Source organism: Haliotis cracherodii, unplaced genomic scaffold (assembly GCF_022045235.1).
Source record: "Haliotis cracherodii isolate W230 unplaced genomic scaffold, xgHalCrac1.p SCAF_9, whole genome shotgun sequence".
NCBI lineage: Eukaryota > Metazoa > Mollusca > Gastropoda > Lepetellida > Haliotidae > Haliotis > Haliotis cracherodii.
The window spans coordinates 29,750,793-29,765,897 of record NW_027266343.1 but is presented as its reverse complement, the minus strand read 5'-3'; the positions used below and the strand labels follow the sequence as shown (position 1 = coordinate 29,765,897).

At 42.6% G+C, this 15,105-nt stretch overlaps 1 protein-coding gene across 1 annotated transcript; it reads left to right on the top strand.

The window, feature by feature from the left end:
- Positions 1-12,459: 12,459 nt before the first annotated feature.
- LOC139451829 (ATP synthase subunit a-like) lies at positions 12,460-13,008 on the top strand. The gene has a single exon (XM_071233130.1). The coding sequence runs from the start codon at positions 12,460-12,462 to the stop codon at positions 13,006-13,008; it is 549 nt and encodes a 182-aa protein (XP_071089231.1).
- The last annotated feature ends 2,097 nt before the right edge of the window (positions 13,009-15,105 follow it).

The following is a 15,105-nucleotide window of genomic DNA, read 5'->3' as shown; positions in this document are numbered from 1 at the left end:
AACACTCGTTTGTTTACCTTTCATTTGAATAATCTACTGACAGCTCGCGTTCCGATTGGTCATGACATCATCCTTCATGAATATTTATGAAGCCGGTGCTCAGGCTACGTCATTGACGTCATGAATATTAATCAACCACTGGCTAAGCCAATGGAATTGAGGTCAAGAGCAAACCACGTGACAGGACCACGCCTTCATCTGCTTTGGCAGGAAAGACACAACAAGTTGTTGAATGGGCGTTGGCCGGAGCGAGAACGTATTGCATTGACTAGGCATTGTCGTGGCTATTTTATCTGCACACTGGATAGAAGGGGACGTGAAATGAAGCCGTGTTTATCAATTTCTAGATGTTTAGGTGGATACGGAGCTAAATCAAGCCTTTTCGCTTTGTATCGATTTTCCAGACACGGTTGGGGATGTAAACAAAACCGAATGTGAGCTTTCTGCTAGCTACAAACGGAATGTCAACACGGCTGGTTATATTCTGGGCGATATGGCGGATACGTCCAAATATTTGCCTCAAAAAAGAGATCTTCGTTAATGAAATCAGTTGTTGTGCTCGCGGTAGATCAAGGCGTAGCGTTTATTTTGATTTCTATCGCCATTTAGTTTCTTTGTTTACTGAGCTTTACTCGGCATGCACGACTGCATGCTTTCCGTTAGAGGTATATGATCAATTTCACATGAATTTTGTGTGTTGCACGAGATCTTTATTAAACGTTTGAAAGCACGATTAATCATGTGAGTTACACATATCGGCCACACTGCACAAACCAGTATATCACCGAACAACCTGGTGACCTACTTTGGAGTGCGCAAGAGCTCGAGGCAAGTGGGGTTGTGAGATTCCCGACTCGATGAGGTAAAAATAGATTTTGTTGCGAAACTGCCCACGAGTCTACTATACGGCGATCATATGATGCGTAACTAGTCACAAGCGGGTTTCGTCAGCACCGAATCTGCTTGCTTAGTGCTGACGGTGTTAAACGTACTGTCTAAATGCAAGGGTTATGTTGGCGATATTTTTATCTCAATCAGGCGATCGAGATGACCTATCCTGCCCCCGCTTTATCTACCTACGTGCACAATTAAGTACCCATATACAAGTTATATATAAATCTTATTACCTATTGGTGTCAATACTAAGCAACCTGTTGACTGTGTGTGGATTTTAAATTTCCTTTTAAGGAGTCCCGCCTCGTGGGATTGACATAAGCCTCTACTATACTTTAAAGCCCGTCGGATACGAGAATAACTGAACGTGTTTGAACATGAACGGGACTTGTGTATGATGCATGATTTCCGAGCTCGCTGTTGTTATTAAAGGGAATATCCTATGTGTAGTGTGTGTGAGAAAAGCTTGTGCACTGCTTCACAACAAAATGCTCGTACAACACGGCTCCATTATCTTATGCATGTTCGCCTGTGTAATTGTTCGTGCACCTGCAGCGGTATAAAAAAAAATGGCCTCAACGTGAAAAACAAATTTCGATGTCTTGTATAACGTTAGAATACGTATGTGTTCCTGCATTAAATCAAATGGTGTTTCGTGTTTTAGAATATTTCTGATCTGTATTAAACCGTTGTATGTAAAGTGTATGCGTTCAACAGCTTCGATCCATATTTATATTGCTTTGGATTGTCATTGTATCAGCTGTTGAAATTAATAACAAAGCATTTTTCATAATGACATTATGAATATACATAAATGGATTTAGTTAGTATTAAATTTAACAAAGGCTTTGGTGACATTTGAATATACGAGTCTTATCTATATCTATATATTTGCAACCTGCTTCGACTCCCGCCAGCAGCTGAAGATTACCTCGTGTGGACTCGCATGTTCCAAACTGAGCATTGACGCAATGTGTATAATAAGTGAGTGGTGTGGTTTTACGCCGCTTTTAGCAATATTCCAGTATGAGAAATGGAAAATGGGCTTCACGCATTGTACCCATTTGGGAATGTGTATAATTAAGGTACTGAAAACAATGGGTAATTTAGCTTAATGCAGATACAGTTTCCCTTGCATCTATGCAGTCCTTGATATGCATACATGCATGCACTCGTGGCATCGAAGTGCAATTTGAGCTTTGGCACACGCCATAGTAAATCATTAATGGGAGCGTAATGCATTTAGTTTTTGCATCCAAATATTGGCTCTGACACATACATTTATTATAGTTCGTAAAGTGAAACAATGCATGCGAAGTATAGTCAGTACCACAAAGATGTCACACTCTGGACATGTGACCTGAACATAATTTATCTTACAACTGTACTATGGGCCAAGTGGCCTGAATTACGAAATAAACTTGATATACACGACATATACATATATATGTGACTTTACAAATGCCCCCCCCCCCCCCCCCCTCCCTCCAGCTAAACTGTTTACGTTGAATGCGTGGGTTTTTTATGTTATGAACGCTAGAAATCGGGGAAACTATTAATGTCAGTCCATACTTGTTATTGTGTTATAGATTAATGAAACGTCACTTGTGTGTGGAAAAGAAAGATTAACTCCAAACTTATCACATCAGGGTTTCTAAGGAGGTCGTATTTCAAAAGTGATAAATCTGATATGTACAATGTTGTCCATTTCACCTCTTTGACACTAATTTCTGTCAATGCACGGTAGCTCGCACGAGAGGCACGTGCCGGCATCGCCACCTGGCATTGTGACGTGGCAGTAATTGATTTGTTTATTCTAGCTACCAAATTCAGAGACGGGTCTTAGCTTGTCTATATCGTCAAGCAGTTGTTAATTACTTAACAAATTAGTGTTGATTGCAAAACGATCTGGTAGATTAATGTCACAATTTTAAAGCCGTGATAATAGAAGCGGCATGACCTCTTATTTAAACTCTTGTCCATTCAGGGAGATTTAAGTGAAATTGGATATAAACATGACCTTTGTGTGCGCGATAAAGAAAATCAGCCCAAATACTGCGACGTTAATCAATGGTCATTGTCATAAGTATTGAGGGTTATATCACGCTATTCACGTACGCCCCGTGATATGAAATCTATATGATGAATTATATGTGAATTCAACCGGCATATCTAAATTTCTAATTAGACCAGATTATAAGCAGTACATGGAAGCTTATGTAATCATGTAATATAGAAGTGTATATATATATAGTGTGTATGTATATATGTATCTATAATGGACAAGAGGTTAGATAAGAGATCATGTCGCTTCTATCATCACGGCTTTAAAATTGTGACATTAATCTACCCTATATATATCCAGGCTGACCATGCATGCAAGAAGTATTTAACATGAGTGAGTGAGTATGGTTTTACGCCGTTTTTAGCAATATTCCAGCAATATCACGACGGGGGACACCAGAAATGGACCTCACACATTGTACCCATGTCGGGAATCGAACCCGGGTCATCGGCGTGACGAGCGAAAGCTTTAACCTAGGCTACCCGACCGCCCCGTATTTTACATGAACGGGGGATATATGTTAAAAGCAAATGGTTATGGTCTACGTTGGCATTTTGTTTGCGGTGACTGATTACTGATGAACTTTTTCAATCATATAGTGTTAGATGTCATGCCCGCGCATGTATGGCTCGGAAGCCAAAGTATATGATTGAGAAGATATAACCCGCGTGGTTTCTGATATTTTTCGACGTGAATACATCAAGATATTGCCCCCTAAATCTGATTATGAATTAACCACGTACGGGCCCAGTGTCTGTACAGGATATATAAAGCGTTCAATATCAATTGATTTTAGAAGAGTTTTTTTTATATTTTAATCAGTCAATCATTTCTGGCACGCGAGGCTGTGCCCTGTATCGGCGTGACAGATGGAGGGTAGGATTTATATTGACGAATGTAGGTCGGTGAAGTTTTTAAGTGACACCATTGGTTTTATATCCAAGGATCAAAGTGTGGTGCGGTAAAATGAGGCTGAACGTTGTGGCCATGTTTATGGGACTCGTATAGCGACGTGTGGCTGGGTGTGCTTGTACTCGTCCGGACTAATGACGTTTTTATAGTGCTAGCTCACTGAGCTACCACTAAGCTAAACATGGATACCCCACCCAGACACAGTATACTGACTTCGAGCACTCCAGTCCTTGTTTTAGCCCCTTAACGTCAGGCAATGTACCTTCTTTCAACGTATTTTGGTATATGACGCTACGGGGCCGAGTATCGAACCCCTCACCTTCGCTCTCCGGGCAGACGCTCTGCCCACTAGACCACGGAGGCGATCTTCAAGAATCTAGGAATTTGGGGGAAGAATACTAAACGCTCACATCAACACACCCTTTAACCTACAACTGCTTTGGCGGATGCCACTTATCGGCGGAGTCATTTTGGAGCAGACAAGACCAAGTCGTATAGAGCGTGGTGGGTAATTAGAAGTTTCAGAGTTTTAGGCATAAATTGGACATCATGAAGCAATATTACGCATATGACAGTTAAGCTTATACGAGAGCCATTTCTGAGCATGCCCTACCTCATACCGTGAAGATATATGTAAATCAAGTTTTTACTTCAGTGCAAATATAACTTTCGCTCTGATTGCGAAACATGCAGTATATATTTTCAACTCTCAAATAAATGACCCACTAAGGTTGACAAAGAACGAGCCATTAAATAATTGGCTGATATTTTGGGGTATGTGTGGCATTGTCAAGGTTTTTGTTTATCACTGATCTGCTAGACGATTATTATACATCTGTAGATAAGCAATGCCAACTTTCAAGATTTCGAGGTATTGTTTATATCGAAAACCTCCCAGACGCTTGTTGTTTTAGCGCTTATCGCGTAATTAACACATATTAACAACAATCACCCCTCTAACGATGGCCATTGATAACATTATATTGTCTTTGAAGTACACAAGGTCGGTAGTTAAGGAGTACTGTTAGGGTAATTTTCGCGTACGTGTCAAAGCGGTTTCCCCGCATCTGCCCCTCTGATAAGGTTGATGTCCTTGCTAATCAACCGTACTTTACTCACCTAATGACTTTCTTGGTGTCATTACTGCACCAAGGATACTTGTCGAGACACGTGCGTGGAGGGAAGACTGTCATTAAAAATCTGGGTCAGAAATGAAATCGCGAAAATCACCGGTTGCTGTTAATAAACACTGATTTATTTTCCAGCAGCGGTATCTCTGTACGTAAGTACATGTGCAAGAGGGTCTGTGTGGGTAAGATAAGAGGGTTCAGTTAAATAAACTTATCTTCCGAAGCATGCATGATGGTCTACTTTCGGCGAACATTTTTCGGCTTACTTGTTTACGTACACGAACCCGGTGGCGCTTTCCTTGCTACTAAGTATGTTTGTTTGTTTGTTTGTTGTTTAACGCCGCACTCAGCAATATATGAAAATATGTAAATATGAAAATGTCTGTAAATAATCGAGTCTGGGCCAGATAATCCAGTGATTGACATCATGAGCATCGATCTAGTCAACTGGGATACAATGACATGCATCAACCGTGTCAACGAGCCTGACCACCATATCCATCGAGTCGCCTCTTACAACAAGCATTTATTGCTGTGATACGACAACCCTGAGGCCCCAGGGGGCTTGATTATGCCATATCTAGCGAGCTCGGTGAGGCTGGAGTGGTAGTTGTTTTTGGGTGATGGTTGTTGAAGAGGATGACGTTGAGTGACTGAGTCTTGTCTGGAACAGTCAAACCATTGTGAAACGCACGAGCAGGATGCGCCTGGGAAGTCAGCTGTGTTTTTGAACAAGGACACGTAATTGCAAAGTTTGACGACGACGGTCGTTGAAGTGTTCTTGCTCCTGGTGATATTATCAATCTGTCTGACCTCATTCCACACTTGGACCTTCGAAACTCTTGCGTACTTACATTAGTCCCCGATGAGACCACTGAGATGGAATGGTTGTCAGGGTCGCCATGATAGTCGAAGACTTACGGGCCGTGTAGACCGAAGGTCGTGACATGAGTTGACCACAAAGCTCTTCGATTGATTTCGTAAAGTTTAATCAATCGTTTATATACAGATATGGACCCTGTCTTGACGGTACCATCGGCTGCTGAGAACTACTTTCTTCCACCGGCGACCCACAATGCACTTGCAAAGGACTACTTTTGTCACCGACGGCCCACGATGCACTTGTGAATGACTACTTTCTGTAACCGACGGCCCACGATGCATTTGCAAGGGACTACTTTTGTCACCGACGGCCTATGATGCACTTGTGAATGACTACTTTCTGTAACCGACGGCCCACGATGCATTTGCAAGGGACTACTTTTGTCACCGACGGCCCACGATGCACTTGTGAATGACTACTTTCTGTAACCGACGGCCCACGATGCATTTGCAAGGGACTACTTTTGTCACCGACGGCCTATGATGCACTTGTGAATGACTACTTTCTGTAACCGACGGCCCACGATGCATTTGCAAGGGACTACTTTTGTCACCGACGGCCTATGATGCACTTGTGAATGACTACTTTCTGTCACCGACGGCCCACGATGCATTTGCAAGGGACTACTTTTGTCACCGACGGCCCATGATGCACTTGTGAATGACTACTTTCTGTCACCGACGGCCCACGATGCATTTGCAAAGGACTACTTTTGTCACCGACGGCCCATGATGCACTTGTGAATGACTACTTTCTGTCACCGACGGCCCACGATGCATTTGCAAAGGACTACTTTTGTCACCGACGGCCTATGATGCACTTGTGAATGACTACTTTCTGTCACCGACGGCCCACGATGCATTTGCAAAGGACTACTTTTGTCACCGACGGCCTATGATGCACTTGTGAATGACTACTTTCTGTCACCGACGGCCCACGATGCATTTGCAAGGGACTTCTTTTGTCACCGACACATGATGCACTTCCCAGGGGCTACTTTTTATCCCGACGGCACAGGACGCACTTGCCAACCTAAACTCATGATTTGCCAAACTTTGATTGTCGCCAGTTTTATGTTTCCTTGAACGAAAGGATCGGATGAGTGTTTTAAGCCCAAATAACCTTGACCTTCACTTATGATGATCACTTTCGGATAGGGCTGGACGACAGGCTTGTCCGTTTTACGAACCCCTGGTGTCATCATTTGAACATAAACAGTCACTTAAGAACTTTTTTTAGGTAGTCCTGCCCAGCAGGAGCGGTGGGGTGAGTGGGCTAGCGATTGCAGCGTTAGCTCATCACCTGGAAGGCCAGAGTTTGATTCCCCACAGCGGGCTGGATATTGGTGGAATGTAGCTAAAACGGGATACAATTTTCCTCACACATAACACCGTTGCTTCTCTTGTGATAACGATACAACCTCACATACCAATAAGGCACCGACTGTTTTGATAAATTATTTTTCTTAAGCCAGTCGACACGTGATAGAGAGATAGAGAGTGAGTTTGATATCAGTTTGAACAACGTTTCAGTTTCATCACGGTGACCCAACTTGAGTAATACGTTTATCGTTTTGGTAAACCCACGACCATCTATTCTGCTAACACGCAAAGAATCATAATCTGGGATTCGAACCCACGCGCAGCAGATTTTATCACGCCTTAGGGACTCATCAGATGTTTTGAATAAAATAAACTTGGTTACACATGACGAAGAAAACGACATTGTTTTCAATCTTATTTAACATCATTGATTGTTCGGGCATCATTCGGAACTCGTCGTCAGTTTCCGTACGTCTACTAAATGTCAAACTGCTGTCCTCGAAATAGACGAACTCGCGTCAAAGTGGTGCGACAGTGACTCACTCCCGTACACCCACCTTATAGCACACGATTGTCAGTTTAGTTGACAATGTCTGTTTATGGTATCTGGAGCCCGATAGACGCAATACGTGGATATTCGAGGACATGTGCGGAAGAACGTGGCCCTTTAGGTTGCTAGCTTCATCGTATGATTTCTGATTTCTTTCAGATTTGTTTTATCCACAACTGCATACTTTTGTCCTCAGTGTTGTATAATTAATCTGATGGGCGATACGAAAATAATCGAATAATATGAGAATAGTTTACGCAATTTGAGCAATCTGTTTAATATAAAAGATGGGAAATAGCAGTAACCATGGTAACAAGGCGATGTTGAGTATTTCTGATAGAGTATGACTTACACATTTCAACTCTCTTGGTAAGTTATGAACAGAAATACCAAATTCAGTTGAAATTTTCATTACTTATAATAGTTCAATGCAATGGGGATACATTTTGTAGGCGTTAAAAACTGGAATACCGTTCAGCTCAGCGTAAAACCTAACTCCCTCGCTCTCTAAAGACTGTTAATGTTTTCAAACTCTTGTCTTGTTAATTTGAATGTCTTCTTCACGGATGGAACGACCAAAGGTGTACATTTGGGAATACACAAAATCGGGGATTAAGAGGTGTTTTTTGAAGTTGGTGAACGGTGGAAGTAAGCGAAGGAATTGGATTGAACCTCGGTTGATAGGGATGAGGGATGGATAGGTGCATCCGCTTGAGTGGGACGAGATTGGCGTGTCAGGGTGATGGAGATAGGAGATGGATAGGGTGTGTCAGGGTGATGGAGATAGGAGATGGATAGGGTGAGTCAGGGTGATGAAGATAGGCGATGGATAGGGTGAGTCAGGGTGATGGAGATAGGAGATGGATAGGGTGAGTCAGGGTGATGGAGATAGGAGATGGATAGGGTGAGTCAGGGTGATGAAGATAGGCGATGGATAGGGTGAGTCAGGGTGATGGAGATAGGAGATGGATAGGGTGAGTCAGGGTGATGGGGATAGGAGATGGATAGGGTGAGTCAGGGTGATGGAGATAGGAGATGGATAGGGTGAGTCAGGGTGATGAAGATAGGAGATGGATAGGGTGAGCCCAGGTGATGGAGAAAGGAGATGGATAGGGTGTCAGGGTGATGGAGATAGGAGCTGGATAATGTGTGTCAGGCGATGACGAACTATCAGTGTCTGTGAGGAAGGCATGTATTTGAACTACAATGTGTATTGTGTGTGTGGGTGGGTGCGCATGCGTTCGTGCGCGCGCGAATGGTGATTGTGGGGAGTGAGTGAGTTGTGTTTAACGCCGCTTTTAACAGTATTCCAGTCATATCACAGCGTGTCAGCTTAATGTGGGAGGAAAGCCCGAAGTGATGCAGGTCTCAGACGTTTACCATTTCGGTGAAACCCACGAACACGGTTATGGTGCTGACAAACCTAGAAACATAATCGGGGCGAACCGGGATTCGAACCCACAATCCTAGGTTTCTGGCGTGCCCAAGGGACGCAACTCTGCACAGCGAATCGTGGCGCCTTAGACGACTGGGCCACCCGTGCCCCCGATTTTGGGGAGGGGGGATTGGGCAAGTGAGTGCTGTTTTACGCCACAACAATGGCGGCGTGTTTTTTTTGTTATGAACGCTTGAAATAAATGTTTGATTTCTCATTTGTGATCCACACCACCCGTGACATATTATCAGCCAGACCTCACATTGCGACTACCTGATCCTCATGTGAATCAGGTCAGTATAGATTGGGGACATCTTCTGACCAAGAGCCCTACCGGCTACCACCATTTAGGGTGTGTCTGAGGATGTACGGGCATGCATAGTTAAGAAGAGTTGTGAATTTGGGCCTGGATGAAATTTAGATGACATCATCGGTTCTTTTATAGGGTGTCGATGTTGGGTTGAGGTCGTTGATCTGCTATCATATACTCTGATATTCAGCGTCCGTTGCAACACTTGAAATACACAACCTGTATTTTGAATGACCCTCAAGTGTCACACAAAAGGAGCAGTGGTGAGAAAGGAGAGGAACTGACTCCTTCTCATATCTGACCTCTGACCTGCCTGTCAGCAGACAATCAGTGGCAGGCGACGAGAGAGGTTTGCACTTAGCAGACGACAGTGCATAGTCAGTTCTTTGACCGGAAGCACTACAACGTAGTGAACCGATTTTACCTAGGTTCGAAACACGTTGTCTTTTTCTTGATCTCCATGGACGTTAATGTGTAATTTTCACACAGGAAGATGTTTCAAGAAATTTAACATCCCCAACTCAGAAAATCCTGTCTTAGATTCAAGAATAAGGAGTGGTTGAGACAGATCCGCGTTCACACTGCCTCACCTCGACAACTTCTCCCCCGAGTGTTTCCGACGAGAAGTCAGATGCTTCCGGAATATGACGAAGTACCATCGGACATTTGAAAGCATTTCGATACAGACGTCAGTTCAGTTCGAGAACACGTCACCGCATCTGAGGGCGACTCACGAGGCAGACGAAAACAATATATATATACTTACAAAATACACTGCCTTGCGTGGTTGAATTGTATCCTAATTTGTAGCCTAGTCTAAGAGTATTAAATTTATGATTTATATAAAGCCTCTTGTCATCTGGAATATCGTCTGACGTCAGAGTGTATACCTTTGGAACATAAGCCTATAAATACATGGATATTATATTTCTCAAGAGAATATGACAGGGTTATATAAAATTTGACATGTTTAACATTCCCAACTTATTTTACATTCACGGTATGGATATAGCCCGTTGCTTTACCAAATCAAAATGCTTTAAATCGTCAGTTGATACGTTGTGATATTATTGCTTATACCTATTCAGGTTTAAAACACCCATCCTAACGAAGAAAGGACTTCCGTTTCGTTGAATCATTAATCATATCGATAAAATACGGATAAATTTCAATTTGTTCTATACAATAAAACTAGAGTCGCCTCAAGACGTCATGCTTTACTTCAGAGCCTACCATTGTAAATGCGGGTGTTCTTGTGAAATGATTTTAAAATTTTAAGCTTTCTCTATCTATTCAGTTGCCTGAATATCCATACCCTGCGAAGTAACAGACGATAGTGTACGGAGTTTGTGTGGGTGGATGTTCGGTATTTGTGGGGGTGGATGTAAATCGAAGTACGGGTGGGAGTAGGTTGTACAGATGTATTAGAATACTAACTATACAGTGCGTGGGGGTTCCGAGGAGGAACAGAAACCGATGTGTCCTACGTGTCCTGTAAACGTGAAGATCCGGGGAAGCATAGGTCTTCCGCAGCCCACGCTTGTCGTAAGAGGCGACTCACGGGATCGGGTGGTGAGGCTCGCTGACTTGCTTGATGCATGTCATCGTATCCCAATTTCGATGCTAATGATGTCAATCACTGGATGATTGTCTGGCCCAGACAGCCGTCATATAGCTGGAATATTGCTGAGTGGAGCGTTAAACAGCAAACAAACGCGACCTACGTGTCCAATGCGTCCTGTGTTCCTTATATACTTTGTGTCATATTTGTTCTACGTGTTCTATGTGTCCTTCGTGTTCTATGTGTCCTTCGTGTTCTGTATATCCTTTGTGTTCTATGTGTCCTTCGTGTTCTGTATATCCTTTGTGTTCTATGTGTTCCACGTGTTCTATGTGTCCTTCGTGTTCTACGTGTCCTTCGTGTTCTGTATATCCTTTGTGTTCTATGTGTCCTTCATGTTCTGTATATCCTTTGTGTTCTATGTGTCTTCTTGTTCTATGTGTCCTTCGCGTTCTATGTGTTCTATGTGTCCTTCATGTTCTACGTGTCCTTCGTGTTCTGTATATCCTTTGTGTTCTATGTGTCTTCTTGTTCTATGTGTCCTTCGCGTTCTATGTGTTCTATGTGTCCTTCATGTTCTGTATATCCTTTGTGTTCTATATGTCCTTCGTGTTCTATGTGTTCTATGTGTCCTTCATGTTCTGTATATCCTTTGTGTTCTATGTGTCCTTCGTGTTCTGTATATCCTTTGTGTTCTATGTGTCCTTCGTGTTCTGTATATCCTTTGTGTTCTATGTGTCCTTCGTGTTCTGTATATCCTTTGTGTTCTATGTGTCTTCTTGTTCTATGTGTCCTTCGCGTTCTATGTGTTCTATGTGTCCTTCATGTTCTACGTGTCCTTCGTGTTCTGTATATCCTTTGTGTTCTATGTGTCTTCTTGTTCTATGTGTCCTTCGCGTTCTATGTGTTCTATGTGTCCTTCATGTTCTGTATATCCTTTGTGTTCTATATGTCCTTCGTGTTCTATGTGTTCTATGTGTCCTTCATGTTCTGTATATCCTTTGTGTTCTATATGTCCTTCGCGTTCTATGTGTTCTATGTGTCCTTCATGTTCTACGTGTCCTTCGTGTTCTGTATATCCTTTGTGTTCTATGTGTCTTCTTGTTCTATGTGTCCTTCGCGTTCTATGTGTTCTATGTGTCCTTCATGTTCTGTATATCCTTTGTGTTCTATATGTCCTTCGTGTTCTATGTGTTCTATGTGTCCTTCATGTTCTGTATATCCTTTGTGTTCTATATGTCCTTCGCGTTCTATGTGTTCTATGTGTCCTTCATGTTCTACGTGTCCTTCGTGTTCTGTATATCCTTTGTGTTCTATGTGTCTTCTTGTTCTATGTGTCCTTCGCGTTCTATGTGTTCTATGTGTCCTTCATGTTCTGTATATCCTTTGTGTTCTATATGTCCTTCGTGTTCTATGTGTTCTATGTGTCCTTCATGTTCTGTATATCCTTTGTGTTCTATGTGTCCTTCGTGTTCTGTATATCGTTCGTGTTCTATGTGTCCTTCGTGTTCTGTATATCGTTTGTGTTCTATGTGTCCTTCGTGTTCTGTATATCCTTTGTGTTCTATGTGTCCTTCATGTTCTGTATATCCTTTGTGTTCTATGTGTCCTTCATGTTCTGTATATCCTTTGTGTTCTATGTGTCCTTCGTGTTCTGTATATCGTTCGTGTTCTATGTGTCCTTCGTGTTCTGTATATCGTTTGTGTTCTATGTGTCCTTCGTGTTCTGTATATCCTTTGTGTTCTATGTGTCCTTCATGTTCTGTATATCCTTTGTGTTCTATGTGTCCTTCGTGTTCTGTATATCCTTTGTGTTCTATGTGTCCCTCGTGTTCTGTATATCCTTTGTGTTCTATGTGTCCTTCATGTTCTATGTGTTCTTCGTGTCTTATGTGTCCTATTGGTTATATGTGTCCTATGCTTGTCGAAGGAGCCGACTGAAATAAGGATTGGGTGGTAGCAATGAGCTACCGGGTGCCATACAATGTGTAGAAGGCGACTATGCATGTCGTAAAAGGCGATTAACGGGATTGGGTGGTCCGGCTCGCTGACTTGGTTGATGCACGGCCATCGATCTCAATTGCGCGGAACGATGTTCATGATATCAGTCACTGGATTGTCTGGACCAGATTCGATTATTTACAGACCGCCGTCATATAGCTGGAATATTGCTGATTTTGGCGTTAAACAACAAACCAACCAACCAACCATACAATGTCACAGGTTACAGCCCCCCTTGATATGGTGGACGTTTATATGATTGTTTTTAATTTAACGTCCCTTCTTGCCGTTTACATGGCTGGCTCGTTGATCAGCGTAGTGCAATACAGCAGTGTGTGTGTGTGTGTGTGTGTGTGTGTGTGTGTGTGTGTGTGTGTGTGTGTTATTCTATGATAGTCACGTGAACTAGTGAAACTAGTAAATCCAGGTCCCTTGCGGGTTCATCCCAATGCTGTCAGTGATAACCTGTGGAATTTCGGGATCGGGTTCATAAAAAATACCCTAACGTTGTGCCACTTTAATTGACTGTATATATGTTCTGACACGACTGACGTGACCCTGTTAGAATATGTGTGAAACTAGCCGATAAGTGGACACAACAATGACCATCAGACCCTTAACACTGACCTTTTGACAAAGCCTGACAATTGAGGGCACATTCCTCCTTGTTCAAAACTGCCCAGACGAGCGTTCATTCCACAGCACCCAGGGACAAAGTGAGGGTGCGAGAACTCAATAGCCGATTGTGTTTTAACACACTGTCTCATGTCCCTTTCAGCCTCAGTGTTCATTGTTGGAGAAGAAATTATGGTGTCACTTGTGTTACCAGCATGCGTCAATTGCCTTGTTTCGTTGAAGTGTGCACGTATTTACGCGGGGCGTGAGAAGTATACAACTACGAGTATCGCCAATGTGTGATCTTATCCTGTAAGATTTATTTTTATTTGTGTGTTTGTTGTTTAACTCCGCACTCAGCACTTGACCAGACAATCCAGTGATTGACATCATGAGCAATTAGGATACGATGACATGCATCAACCAAGTCAGTGAGTCTAACTACCTGATCCCGGTAGTCGCCATTTTACGGCAAGCATGGGTTGCTGAAGACCTATTCTACCCCGGATGTTCACGGATGTTATGGTAATAAATAACGAATATGTGTATTCCAGAATCACAACCCATATGCGCTCCGCACTATATTATTTATCTGGTGTATGTGAACATAATACGTCCCAAAGAGAGACAGGTCAGCCGTAATCTGGAGGTGGAAAGGGGCAGATGCACCGACACGCAAGGTAGAAGATGCACCGACACGCAAGGTAGAAGATGCACCGACACGCAAGGTAGAAGATGCACCGACACGCAAGGTAGAAGATGCAGTACGCTTTCTTCTGTACAGCCCGAATTATAGTTACGGAAGACAGCTACATCGTCAAACACGCAGATTTATTAAACTGTCAAAATGATATCATTTTTTTTCAAGAATCTTGAATTCCTGTTCTGACAAAGAAAATCTGTTACAAAAATTATCTCTGATTTGTGTATAAAAGTACCTCATCTTTCAGACAACGCTTAGAGTGAGTCAGTGCGTATGGTTTTGCGCCGCTTTTATCAATATTCCAGTAACATCACGGTGGGAACACAAGAAAAGAGTTTCACATATTTGTCCATGTCGGGAATCGAATCCGGGTCTTCGGCGTGATGAGCGAACGCTTTAACCACAAGACTACCCCACCGCCCCTGAGACAACGCTTAGACAGAAAGATTAACGCCAGACAACTCTTAGACATGAGGTTAATCTTTAATACAACTATTGTGACTTATCAATAATGTATTGTACACTAAGTGGAGGTTGCCAGTCACCTTAAGATATATATAAACCTTTATGTATCTCTATCTATAATGTACATTAGATCATATTTGCCTTCCATGGCTATAGTTATATGTACTCCCAAATTAGCTAGTTTGTACCCTGCCCTAACTCTGAGTGTGTTCTGTACAATAACATTCTTTATTCTTCGTCAGCCGACATTGCTGAGTCA